The following is a 13,472-nucleotide window of genomic DNA, read 5'->3' on the forward strand; positions in this document are numbered from 1 at the left end:
ATTTGGTATATTTTGGTTGAAAGTAACCAGGAGATTGAATTCTGGTAGGTTTTGGCTAACCACCTTGAACACTCCATTCAGAGGCTATATGGCACACCCATAACACATGGGGTTGAGAATGGTAGTAGGTACAACTCTCCTAATACAGCAAGAGTGTTTGTAATGCTGCTGCTTGATGCTCTTGACATTGTCTGGACCACAATAAGACTATTGCCTACAGATTACAGGAGGTACTGGACCACAGGTGTTAGACACCACCTACAGTAAATGACTGGACCACAGATGTTGAGCAACACCACCTACAGTTTGATGTCTGATAGTGATGCAACACACACACAATCGAGATGTCATTGCAAAGCCTCTGCTATTGCAAGGATATGTAACTAAGAGTCAAGTAAAGAGTAAGTAAGGTATAGAGTAGAGTGGATGAGGATCCACTTATATGCTATGGTGAAGTGGTAGTATATATGTGTTTGGAGGGTGTTGCCTATGGCACTGCTCCTGCTCCTCTTGAGGAGTGTTCCCATCCTCCTCTTGTCTCCTCCTCTCCTTTGAGCTGTGTGTTGATCTTCCCAACACTGCCTGTCCTCCTCATAGTTCCCATGCTGGACCCCTTGGCCCGGCTTGCTCCCCTCTCAATCCATGGCTGTTCCTCTTGGCCCCTATCTGATGGCCCTCCCTGACCATGTGACCATCCTCATTGTCCCACTCCCATCCCTGTGGTCTGTCAGCAGTTGCACACCCAAAACCTGATATCTGTAATAGAACCGTGTCTATTATGAATTCCATCGAGATATGTGACAGCAATTGTGGTATTACAATTCTTGGCAAGATATGTAGTAGAGATGTCACTATCACTTTTCTTGCTCAAAGATGCAGTAATGGCTTTGCTATTGCAGGCTTCGACTGACCACTGTGGACACTCTGTCCAGAGGTAGCTCAGCACAATCAATAACTTGAATGTATTGCTCAACACCAAAAGTCTGGTGTGAGTGGGAGGACTCATAGTGCCAACACAAGTGTCCAGTGTGTCAACTGAATGCTTGAGGTGATCCCTGGACTGCAGTGGATGACTGCCTTCAGTTCTATTGTTATCTGGACTGCATGTTTCTATGAACTGCCTTCAGATGTCAGTGAGCAGTGTTACAACACATGTGCTACAATGGATGCAATCTTATTGAGGTTGCAACATGCTGACTGGATACTAATGTATACTTATGTGTAAAGCTATAACTAGTAGTGTATGGTGTAGAGTGGATGGTGATCCACTCTCTTGCTAGGACAGAGAACATGGTTATATACCTTTCTTGCAATGTTGCCTGTGACACTGCTCATCCTCCTCATCCCTCCTATGCTCCCCATCCACCTTGTGTTGCCACTCATTGGCAACACCTCCTTGCCTCCTCTGGATGGGTGGCCTCTGGCTGCTTCATCTTCATCAGGGGCCAGTCCCACCTCATTTGGGTGGTGACTCACACCCTTTCATCCTTTCTTTGTATTCAGTGCCCACCTCCTTCTGCCAGCTTCATCCCTGTGGTGCCCCTGCTTCATCTGATGGTGTCCCCCCCTTGTTTGGTGACCTCTTCTTCACCATATTGGTGATGGGGTGCCTCTCTGATTGTTCCTCTTGAGATCTGCAGTACCCAGTGTGATATTGTGATTTCCACTGAACTCTGTAGTAATGACATCATTCTCACAGATCTTGATGAGATATGCCATAGGATTGTTTCTACTGCTGATCTCAGCAAACTCTTCCTTAAGCTCTCGTTTAGCCTGATCCTGCGATTTCTGTGCTCCTTCATATGGCTTCAACTTCTTCCTGCCTCCTGCGCATCCGGCTCCTATGACACGGTCTTCCTGGTGACTAGTTCCTTGCCATCGCGAGCACGTCCCCCTGTGTGGTAACCTACCACATGCTCCTGAGCTCAGTCCTCTTCTTGGCTGGACACAGACCCTCTCCTCACATGTGAAACCTTTCCTGTTGTCCTATTATGTCCCTCGATGATGGAGACCTTCTCTATTGGGTCTCCCATTGCTTTCTTGTAATCCATCAGCCCATTCTGTAACATTGGGAGCTTCTTGCAGCATGTTTGGTGAAATCAACCCAATGAGTGTGTTCTGCTTGATTTCAGCAAGACCAAGAAGGAAACCTTGATGTGGTTAATTTCCCTTAAATCAACTGGGAACCTGTGTTATGGTTAATTTCACATTCTGTGCACTTTTTAGGCATACTTCATCTTCATCTTGGATCTTCTTGTGCCAACCCGATCTTCTGCGCAGGTCCTATGACACCAACATTCTGTTCCAGCCGTTTCAGCATCCAGGTATGGGCTGGCATTGCATACAACCTTAAAACCCCATTGGTTGTGCTCCCATTGGCTCCAAGGAAGAAGCAACAAGGGTTGGCTAATCAATGTGATCCCACTGAGAATCTCACAGCTGCCAGGTATCACGATTGGATAATTGATGGCCTGCTCCGGGATGCTGTAACTGCTGTTAGTGCATATCCTGATGGCTTGTGTCAGGGATCTTGCGCCTGAAACCTGATATCTGTAGTAGAAACACGTCTATTACAGATCCTGTTGAGATATGTAGTAAAATGCTGTGTATTATTATTCTTGTCAAGATCTGTCATAGAAGCCCTCTATGACTTTTCTTGCTCAAATCTGTTGTAACTGATATCTATTGCAGATTTTGGCTGACCACTGTGGACACTCTGTCCAGAGGTAGCTCAGCATGATCAATAACTATAGTTGCATGGTGAACACCAAGGTCTGATGCTGGTGAAGGGTTGATGCCAACACAAGTGTCCAGTGTGTCGGCTGAATGATTGGTGATCCCTGGACCGCAATGGACAACTGCCTTTGGTTCTAATGATCAAGAGAGCTGGACTGCAGTATGAACTGCCTTTGGTGTTGATCAATATCCAGACTGCAGTTGATACTGCCTTTGGATGATGTGAATGAGTGGTGATACAACACATGCACTATGTTAGATGCAATGCTCTGCAATTGCAACTGTTGATGGAATACTAACTATACTTTCTGTGAAGCTATAACTAGTGATATAAGGTGTAGAGTGGATGCCTCTCCACTCAACTACTATGACAAGGAGCATGGTTATATATCCACTCCTGCAACATCACCTGTGACACTGCTCCTACTCTGGAAGGCCTCTTCGACACTGCTCCTCCTCCTCGCCCCTCCTATCCTTTCCATCCATCTTGCAGTACTGTCCATTGGTGCTGCTTCTCTCACCTTGTGTGGATGGATGGCCCTCATGCTGCTTCATCCTCAACAGGGGTCATTCCCACTTCATCTGGGTGGCAACTTGTCTCCTCTCTTCATCTCGCCCACCCTCCTGGTCCAAGTTCATCATTGGGTTGGTCCCCTGTTTCATCAGGGTGACAGACCCAATGCTTATGATGCCTTGTCCTGCTGTGAGGCTTGTGAGGATCAGTGCCCTCTTCCCAGCTTCAGCGAGATCTATCCTATGATCAAGATACTACTGATTTTGGCAGGATTCACAATATGAACCCACTCACACCAATTTGGGCAAGATCTGTCATAGAGCCCCTCTACTACAGATCTCAATGAACTCTGCTGTAACCCTATTTTTGCCCAATCCTATGATTCCTGCACTCCTCTTCATATGACCTCCGTTCTTCCTACTTCTGTGCATCTGGCCCTATGACAGCCTGTCAGTTTTTGAGGACAGCAGCAGCTGTCATCAGGCCACTATCTGCAAGCAACAGCAGGCCAAATACAACATACAGACACAAAAACACCTGCTGGCTTTGCTGGATCTTAACCCTTTTGAGAATATATGGTATGTTTTCAAAAACTTGCTTGGTAAGTGCTTGCTGGTACCAAAAACCCAGGATGAACTTGCAAGAGCTGCAGAGGAAGTGTGGAACACCCAGACCATGCTCAAACATATCAACCCTGTGATTGAGTCAATGGAGCATTGTGTGGAGCAGGTGCTTACTAAGCATGGAGGTCCACTCAAGTATTAGTCAGCTCTGAGACTCACTGCAATTGAAAGCTCTTCTCTTGGGCTTGCTCACTGTGTGTTTTGCTCAGCCTGACACTTATGAGACATCAGTCCTCCAAGCAGATGGAAGGTATGCTACCAGACAAGTTGAATCATTGTCTATTGGGCCCTGTCCTCAAACTTCAAGAAGGGACTGTACGGTTGTGTTCCCTGCTGGAAAGCGAATCGCGGGGCACCACATCGACCCGCTCTCTAACAATCAGAGCGGTGGCTGAAAGCGGAACCGTAAGTAAGTTAGTGGAAGCGTTTGTAGAGTGAGGAACACGTTGTGAATTCGCGCAAGACACGTCTTAAGAACCCCTCTGTAAATACAGAGCTTTGAGTGTGCTTAGCTGATAGAATAGAAAAAGGATACAAAGCTTGTAGTCGCGACTTAGCCAAATAGATTGAATTTCTACCGGTTTTTCCAACACTGCTCTAGTGGATGAACAAAATTTTTCGAAGCAGCTCAGCGGTGTTGTTGAGTTCTGCACTCCAATCGTATATAAAGCCAAAGTCTCTCAGAGGCCAATCCCACGAACTCGAACCCGAAAATCCCTCCTTTCCCTCTTACCACTTCCATCCCCTCGACACTCAGTCTACGCGACACCTACTGCTTTCCGCTCATCCCGCAAGCCTGTATCCGCTCCCCATCAGCAATACAGCTTGTATTTCGCCCGCAAGCCGTTCAAAGAACATCAGCACAACTTCCGAGCTTTTTACCAGCTTCGTCAGCGTTGTCTCTCGATCGAAGGGGTCTTGACTGATCCGCCTCCGACCTTGACCGCCTGCTTGCTTCTTTGACGTCAGCGCGATTACATTTTCCTACCTCGGGACCAGTAGCATCGACTAGTCTGTTTGTTGACGGTGACGACGTTGTGTCTTCAACCCTTTTGTTTCGACGATCACCTTGACTGTTGATCGTCATCACCGCAAAAGGATCATTCTTCCACGCACGTCTCCTCTTCTCTCGACGCAATTGCAATTGTCAAAAAAGTTGACCACTCAGCATTTCTGAAGGTCTTCAAACAGCCTACATTGGTCTTTCTGTGCGATTTTTCCGGCTTTCATTCCGCTTCCGCTTCGTCGCCACCTTCGACCTTTCCCATCGTGATTCCGCATTGTCCTCGTGTGTCTTGACGTCGCAAGCTTTTCAGCAACGACTCATCTCACTCTTTCTTCGTCGCAACCAGGTTCAATACCTCGCTACATAACTCCGACGCCTTCTCTCCATTCGGCCTCGGCATCTTTCATCATTTTCTCATCCTCGTTCGCTTCCATCATTGCATCCGACAAGATGGCTTTCGGAGGTGTCGCACTGCCCGGCTCGGGCAACTCTGCCAACAACGCCACCAGCGTCAAGGGTAACTCCAACGCTGGTGCCTTTACCAAAGCCAACGGCGCCAGCGAAGATGACCAGAAGCCTGCCGCTGTCGGCAAGGACGCCAGTCTGGAACAAGGCCTCTCGAGTGTACATGGTATTGTACCTACGTTGCAGTGAGTATCCTTCTCCGCACTGCCTTCTGCCCATTTGCGTGTCTTCCTTCGTCATCAGTGACGATTACGGACGCGCAGATGGCGCAGAACCAATGGCAGTAATTGTTTTGTAACTCTTTGGAACGTTGCATGTTGACACCCTGAGCTCTTTCCATCCTTCGTCACTCTGCTGCGCGCAGAAACATTGTCGCCACCGTCAACCTTGAGGTTCGTTTGGATCTGAAGACCATCGCGCTGCATGCGCGCAATGCCGAATACAACCCCAAACGATTCGCCGCCGTCATCATGCGTATCCGAGAGCCCAAGACCACGGCACTCATCTTTGCTTCGGGCAAGATGGTGGTCACCGGCGCCAAGTCGGAAGATGACAGCCGTCTCGCCAGTCGAAAGTACGCACGTATCATCCAGAAGCTCGGCTTTGAGGCTAAGTTCAGCGAGTTCAAGATTCAGAACATCGTAGGATCGTGCGACGTTCGCTTCCCGATTCGACTCGAAGGTCTCGCCTACAGCCACGGTGTTTACTCGTCGTACGAGCCCGAGCTGTTCCCCGGTCTGATCTACAGAATGGTCAAGCCCAAGGTTGTGCTCCTCATCTTTGTCTCTGGCAAGATCGTGCTCACTGGTGCCAAGGTACGAGAAGAGATCTACCAGGCATTCAATCTCATCCTACCAGTGTTGGCTGAGTTCCGCAAGCCTTGATCGTCGCTCAGCAACGCTTGCACATCATCAAAATTACCCATCACTTTCAGCAGCATCAACTCCGATCCCTATCATCAGCAACAGCAGTATCCAGCAGCATTAATTTATTGCCTCTCAGCTTTCGCATCCGGCTCGATGTTGGACAGTGTCAGCGAGGAGCAAACCCACCATCCCAATTTCATCTTCGGTTCCGTTTCGCATTCTGCGACCCCAGATCTTTCTCTCCGCTTTGTGCCTCTCGGAAATCTCATAGTCGCATGCCCGGAACCCGTTCCACTTCCCCTATTCGCATTCACCACCCTTCCTTTTTTCTCTCGCACTCGTCATCATCATCCTGCCACATTACCAGAAAATCATTTCTCAAATCAAAACTGTACTAGTATCACTCTTCTCTTGCAATAGCACTCTGCACTGTGTTGCCCAAGGATGCACATGGTATCTCTCACAACTGTATTGTGTGTCAATGTTGAGTGCCACCTTAAGCATCAAATGCATCAAGCAATGGAAGGCTGCCAGCAAGGCCAGACAGTGTCTCGTTTGTGCTTGCGGTGAAGTGAGCAGACTCCGAGCCCCGCACTGAACTGCGTGTGGAAAAGGTCTAGGTGCCGAGGAGACTCGCAGACGCTTCCTCGTCTTTCATAGCACTGCTGCGAATAGTGATCGTTTTTGTCTAAAGTTACAAGTACAGAGCTGGGCTGGTCGGAAAAGCATAGACACTTTCAATCAGAGTAGATGAAGTTGTACCTTGAGAGAAGATGCGGGATGGCTGCGAGCTGAGGACCATATCGTTGTGAGTTGTCATAGAGCTCGAACAATGGCACTGCGAGTAGCTTCATGTTCTTGGGCACCGCAAGCACCTCTGTCGCAGGAGGCGTTCAGAGACAGAAGGACGAACCGACGCAGCGAAAGTTGGAAGAATGTCGAGGCGAAGCTAATTAGTGATCAACTCTGAATTTCGGTGTTGTGAGGGGTAAAAATCACTTACTTGTTGGGGGAATGGTGACCAGGAAGAGCTTCTTGCATTCTTTTGGCTTAGTGATATGCGGTGGTGCGTACGGGTACTATTTGGTTCGTTCAATCAGAGTGTCAAGTGTCAGTTTGATGCATCGAAGCTGTTGTGTCAAGCGGCCACGGAACTTACCATGAATGTTTCAAAGTTGGGTCTCCACCATTGTGCTAAGCAGTCCTGAATCTCCCACTCTCCATCGTCCTTGTTGCGGCCTTCGCCGTTGGGACCGAACGAGTTTGGATCGCTCTCTACTGGCCCTAGTCTTTCGTCTAGTCTGGCTTTCATTCCTTCAACTTCATCCTCGCCTGGTTTGAGGTAATCTCCTGGCCTGTAATCGTCCAAACCCATCGAGGAGGAGAAATAATCAGCACGATCTTCTTGCTTCTTCGGTAAAATTGCTTGGCAGGTGAAGCGCTTAGTGGGTTTTCGATACTTACAGCTTGAAGAAGGCGTTGGCAATCTGAAGCATGAGGACATGCGGATGCCCGTGCTCGTGCACTACGAGGACAGCTTCGACCGTTCTCCTCATGCCGAGATCCTCGTAGTTGTTTTGCAGGCGCTGCAATCGAGCTGCTACAGATGGATCCTCTTCGGGCTGCGCATCCTTCGTTGTGAATGTGAAGGACGTCACCGGATGTAGGGTCAGAGTTTGTGACATGGCTGCGTTTCGGGTCAAGCTTCGTGACTGTGTGATAGTGCAGCTTCTGAGGATCCATCTGCGGATCGTGCGTGGTTCGGGATGCCTCTGCAGGATCGAGTCTTTGCGAAGATGTTGGACAGCTGAACCCTTCGCGAATTCAAAACGCTAAGCTTATGTAATCAAACCTTCTCTTTGTTAGGTCTTTTTAATACCTTTCTTGAAAAAAACAGGTGGATCTCATCCCGATGCGGCAGTCAGGTGTCAAAATGACGTAAAGCCATGTCAACCACGACCCTTGCCTTGTTATTCACCAAGACCTCTCAACGCTGCAAAGCGAGAACTACAATTACGTCGACTTCTACGGTCGAAAGCACACTGCGATGAGGAAGCATACAAGGTTTGTAGTATGATTTGAGTTGAGAAAAACGTTGGTCTGCTGAAGGGAGAGATAGGATGCAATGGATTTTCTGATGTTCCGAAAATGGAAGGTGTCATAGAATGGCGTGAATAAGGGAGCAAGAGAGCAAGAGAGCACGAGACTGATACAAGTAAAGAAGTTCTATGGTCCCGATACTGGCAATCGGGGAGAGTCTGAGTACGATGTCACTGCTGTTTTAGACAGAAACATATATACTCAATTGACTCGAAGAACGGGCTGAGAGCCTAGTGCTCTCAGACAGTTTATGGAGCATGCTCCCAAATAGCGACACCACTCCATTCCTGACCTTGTGGGCTTTTGACTACAATGAAACTTGTAATGTAACTTGGTGGGCACCTTCATACACATTGAAAGTAGTGATGTGGAAAGTTTCAGCTCAATCAGATGACTGTGAGCAATCTGGCAGCACTTCCAGTCTGACACCATCATATCTATACCATCATGACAAAAACCACTCCCAAGAAGCACTGATCGGCACTCTTTTGCCTCCAAAATGGAGAATCTACCTGTTCAGTTGCTGAGAAACTTGGTCTGAGCAAGTCTATGGTGTCTCACATCAGCAAAAGTGCCTCTGCCAATGCTCCAAAGTCAAAGGGGGGCTGGCCAAGAAAACTCCAGCCTCATCATGTTTGCTTCCTGGACCACTATTTCAAGCTCAATTCAATGTCCACAGTCAGGAAAGCATGTCATGCACTGCAGGAGACATTTCACATCAAAGCATGCCCAATGACAGTAAGAAAAGCACTTCATTACTGTTGTTACAAAGCACGAAGGCTAGTGAATAAACCAAAGCTACTCAAGAGGCATTACAAAGTGCATCTCAAATTTGTGAATGAGCACAAGGACATGACTGTTGAGGATTGGAAGAAGGTGGTATGGTCCGATGAGACAAAGATCAACTTCTTTGGACTGGATGGGAAGCAGTTCTGTTAGATTAAGAATGCTGGCTTCAACAGCAAGCTTGTCAGGCCAACAGTCAAGTTCAGCAGCAGCTCCATCATGATCTGGGGCTGTATGATGTGGGAAGGGGTGGGAGGTATGTGCTTGGTGCTGGGTTCAATGAATTCAGACCAATACATTGATATCTTGAATGACAAGCTTGTGAAAACAATCTCAGATTTGTGGCTTCAGCATGCATACACTGATGTCATGTTTCAGCAAGACAATGACCCGAAACACATGTCGAAGAAGACAAGAACATGGTTGGAAGGCAATAGCATTAAGGTTATGCAATGGCCAGGGCAGTCACCAGACTTGAACCCAATTGAACACCTCTGGCACCATCTCAAAATGTGACTTTCACAGTATAGTATGATTGCAAAGTCCAGGGATGAACTGCTCAAGAGATTTGAAGCTGAATGGACAGTGATCACTCCAGAGACATGTAGGATACTAATAGAGAGCATGCCAGACTGCATCAACATAGCACAATTTTTTTAGTCAATGTCAATATCAATTACACAGTCTTGGAGAGAAGAAGCAGTGCTTTCAGACAATATCAGACAGTGTGGCAATACAACTTATAGCTATTGAGCATTAGAGTGATGTATGGTGACATGTAAAATTATGGGACTGTTTATGCATGTACTGTATATATACATCTTTGTGACATCTCCCACAGGTGGGAGTACTCCTATCTAATGATTTACCATGACAACCAGTGGGACTGTGTTGCACCCAATCTCTTCCTAGATTGGTCCTCCTGAATCTCTGATCAGATCAGCCTGTCCCAATCCCTCCACCACCGGCTTGTGTCATCTCTCATTATCATGTTTGATCGTTACCTTTGTCAGAGACTTGTGAGAGGGAGACACGCCGCACAACGCGACGCCAACAGCTTGGCCGCTGCTGCCGCCGCCTTGTGGAGGCGGGGTTGAGACTTGTGTGTGAGTCGCACAGAAACGGAGCACAGAGTAGTGACACGCACATCCAGCCTTTCTTTTGCATCCATCCGCTTTGTTGCATCTACGATATCCATCCGCCCGATCCCGTGAACCCTGCCTTTCCCTTCTTCCACATCCTACTCCTCAGACCAACCTTCGCTCCTTTACACGATACTCCTTTGCGTGTTTCTTCCAAGATGTCATCTACTCCGTTCAAAGGCTCGCTCAAGGCTAAGCGCAAGGGAGAGCTCACCGAGATTGCTCAGGCTCTCGGTATCGGTCTCGACCAGTCGGAAAAGAAGGAAGAGCTTGAGGACCTCATCCGTGAGCACCTAATGAGCAACAAGAACCAGTACTCTTCCAATGGGAACTTCAAGGGCCTCATCGAGAGCCTTGACGGTCGCAAACGCTCTGCTCGTTCCAGCAGCGTCAATGGAAACGCGTAAGTATACTTACAAGACCCGCGCCGGTGTTCAGCACTCGGTGAATGGTGTAATAATAAGACTGACTGAAAGGTTTCCTTCATCCTTCATTACGATTGTTGAATGACGAATAGCGACTCGGACGCCTCTGACTCGCCCGAAGCGTCTGTTCGGTCGCCTCGTAAGCACTCGCAACGTGCTTGCAACCTTGTCACGCCTTCGACTCCTTTTGCCAACATCCCTGAGAGCGTTTCCGACCTTGCTACTACCGCCAAGCAGCGCGGCTTCAAGGCTCGCAAGTCGCTCGACAAGCTCGTCGACACCATCTCGGGCAACGCTCGCTCCACGGCCGACGAGCTGAGCAGTGAGGTTCAGGATGCTCAGAGCGAGGTCGCTGCTAGCCTTCAGGCCGTTCAAGGTGAAGCCGCCAAGCGTTACCGCAAGGTCAAGCAGGAAGGCGACAAGGTCTTTTTCCGTGCTCGCAACTGGCTTAGCGACTCCAAGAATCTTGTTCGCCTTCTTGTTGCTTTCGAGGGCATATTGCTTGTGCTCGCCACGCTCCCTACCACCTACCTCGAGCTTGAAAGCCGTGGCCCTCACATCCCCGTGGTCAACCCCAAGTCTGGCATCAACGGATACCTCCCTCACTGGGCCATCACTCTTCCGGACCCGCGTGGCCTCATCAGCCTAGCCTTCTACCGACCCCTGGTGCTCTGGGCCGTCTACAGCGTTCTTGTGCCCCTTGCTGTAGCCCACCTGGTCACATTTGATCGTCGCTCGCAGCCTTCGGCCTACTCGTTCCTCTTGGCACGTCTCTCGGCCCTCTTCTTCCTGGCCCGCGTGCTTCCGAACAGCACCCTCACCGCGCTTGGCCTTCCTTCACCCGCTATGCTCGGCGTTGCTGCTGGTGAGGTCCCCGAGTTGGCACTCATTCGAGGATTGCGCTCGCTCTTTTCGTACGACTACGTCCTCGCTCACCTTGGCGTTGACCTCCAGATCTGGGCCACCGCTACCGTCTTTGGTTTCGCTCGCTACGAAGCCATCGCTGTCCGACCCCGTGCATCTTAGAGCTGCAATCGATAGAACAGCCCAATGATACTCTGCGCTTCTGCTGTATTCTCACTATCCTGGATACCACTTTCGTTCCTGGCTGTTTTGGGTCCCGATTCGGATGGGACGAGATACCCGCTCTTCACCTTCTCTCCTCGGACAAGGCGCTCAACAAATCCCGAAGATCCCAGTGACAATCCGGACGACGATGACATTGCTGGGCTCGGTTTGCGATTCGTTTGTGGCCTGTGCTCCTTTTGCGCTTGCGATACTCTCCCTTTGCCATTTTGTCTCGTCAGACTTTCTGATTGTCCCACTTTCTTACCTGTTTCTCGCTGTATGTATCTCTGAAGACCATTGGCTCGGTCGAATTTGATTTGTACCCCTTCGTCCGACTGCTGTATTGAAGAAAATTGCTGTGTTATCACAGCATGATCTCGGGATACAGTTCACATAACACACGTCAGTCGATGCTGTTGGGATATCTGGAATTGAATGGTGGTATCACGAGATGAGGTCAGGTTGAAGTCGTCTGTCTATGCTGAGCTAGAAGGTTGGCTAATGACGCATCGGCAGATTGTATATTTGGATCCGTCTCGCCTCTAGCCTCGCGGGCTAATGCTTTTGCCCTCTCCAGGGCCACCTGTTGTATGATGGAAGGTTGAAGGGTCGGTGTTGATGGGTCTTCCGATGTCGCTATCGGCACCTGAAAGCTGCTGTTGACTGAAACATCTGGCGTCCTATTCGCTTCTCCTTGCGATATCTGCGAGGGCTGTGTTGGTGTGTGAGATGGGTTCGATCGAGAGCCGCCCAGGATGCCCTCCAGTTCCAACGCCTCTGGCCCCGCAACCCATCGATTCTGGAGGGAAAGGTTGAGCAGCACGGAGACCGCTGCTTGTAACTGCTTTGACTTGATATTCTCATCCTGCTTGTCACGGAACACTCGGAGCCGCGCCTTGACCAAGGATGGATCTGCTTCCTCGGTTACCACGCCTGCACTGTTTCCGCCATTCCTACTGCTGCTTCCAGATACGCTTGCTTGCGAGTCATCTCCGTCCAATTGCCGCTCTGATATACGCTCGAGCTGTTCCAGATCAATGCCGAGTACCGTGGCCATCCTTTCGACTTGGTCCTTGAGCTGATTGAGCGAGTCTTCGGTGCGATCGCGCTGTTCCGCCTTCTTACGAGAGCCTCGATATGTCTCGCCGAGGATGAGGGTTGCTGCCACGAAGAAAAGGAAGCCTTCCGATATCGCATTGGCACCGTTCGCTATCGCTTTGGCATCGTTTAGTGGTCGTACTTTCTGTTGGACCCCTTTTGGAAGGAGATTCGTCCTGAGCGCCATCTCTGTGCGGTGCATCCGTTGGGCAAGCGCGATGCAGAACTAAGATTCAAGGTAGAAGCGAAACAGTGGACAAAGTTACTTAGGTCAGCCATTCCCCTTCCATGGCTGTGATCGCAGCTGGTTGATGAGGAAGCATACCTTTCTAAACCTCTCATGCTGTGCGGCTTGGCTCTTGAGCTGCGTTGCAATAGGCTTGGCGAGCGTACGGATGGCCAGCGTTGCGATCTTTGCCGTCGCCATATCTCTGACTCAACCGGGTGTAGTAGGAGCGCTGATTGTCTTGCTGATAGGGAGCAAAGTGGAGATAGTCACACCACAGATACAAGAAGAAAGTTCGGCTTGAACGGCAACACGAAGAACCGTGCAGCAGCTGAGCTCGATAATCAGACTTTTTGATGTTAGGGTGATATTTGCGAACAAAAACTATCTCGTTTGTAGGTTAAATTTTCCCAGCCT

At 49.3% G+C, this 13,472-nt stretch overlaps 4 protein-coding genes across 4 annotated transcripts; 2 read left to right on the forward strand and 2 right to left on the reverse strand.

Annotated features, from left to right (window-relative positions):
• Positions 1–5,329: 5,329 nt before the first annotated feature.
• On the forward strand, positions 5,330–6,228 carry UHO2_00436 (putative TATA-box-binding factor TBP; the record flags this gene model as incomplete). The annotated part of the gene is made up of 2 exons (XM_041557056.1): positions 5,330–5,529; positions 5,709–6,228. The coding sequence occupies 2 exons, from the start codon at positions 5,330–5,332 to the stop codon at positions 6,226–6,228; spliced, it is 720 nt and encodes a 239-aa protein (XP_041412990.1).
• A 719-nt stretch (positions 6,229–6,947) lies between these two features.
• UHO2_00437 (putative CF25 - polyadenylation factor) lies at positions 6,948–7,895 on the reverse strand (the record flags this gene model as incomplete). The annotated part of the gene is made up of 4 exons (XM_041557057.1): positions 6,948–7,087; positions 7,214–7,289; positions 7,370–7,565; positions 7,675–7,895. 4 exons carry the CDS (start codon positions 7,893–7,895, stop codon positions 6,948–6,950), a joined length of 633 nt encoding a protein of 210 aa, XP_041412991.1.
• Positions 7,896–10,396: 2,501 nt separating this feature from the next.
• UHO2_00438 (uncharacterized protein) lies at positions 10,397–11,689 on the forward strand (the record flags this gene model as incomplete). The annotated part of the gene is made up of 2 exons (XM_041557058.1): positions 10,397–10,641; positions 10,756–11,689. The coding sequence occupies 2 exons, from the start codon at positions 10,397–10,399 to the stop codon at positions 11,687–11,689; spliced, it is 1,179 nt and encodes a 392-aa protein (XP_041412992.1).
• Positions 11,690–12,188: 499 nt separating this feature from the next.
• On the reverse strand, positions 12,189–13,256 carry UHO2_00439 (uncharacterized protein; the record flags this gene model as incomplete). The annotated part of the gene is made up of 2 exons (XM_041557059.1): positions 12,189–13,055; positions 13,155–13,256. 2 exons carry the CDS (start codon positions 13,254–13,256, stop codon positions 12,189–12,191), a joined length of 969 nt encoding a protein of 322 aa, XP_041412993.1.
• Positions 13,257–13,472: the final 216 nt, after the last annotated feature.

Source organism: Ustilago hordei (assembly GCF_900519145.1).
Source record: "Ustilago hordei strain Uho2 genome assembly, contig: UHO2_contig_01, whole genome shotgun sequence".
NCBI classification, from domain to species: domain Eukaryota; kingdom Fungi; phylum Basidiomycota; class Ustilaginomycetes; order Ustilaginales; family Ustilaginaceae; genus Ustilago; species Ustilago hordei.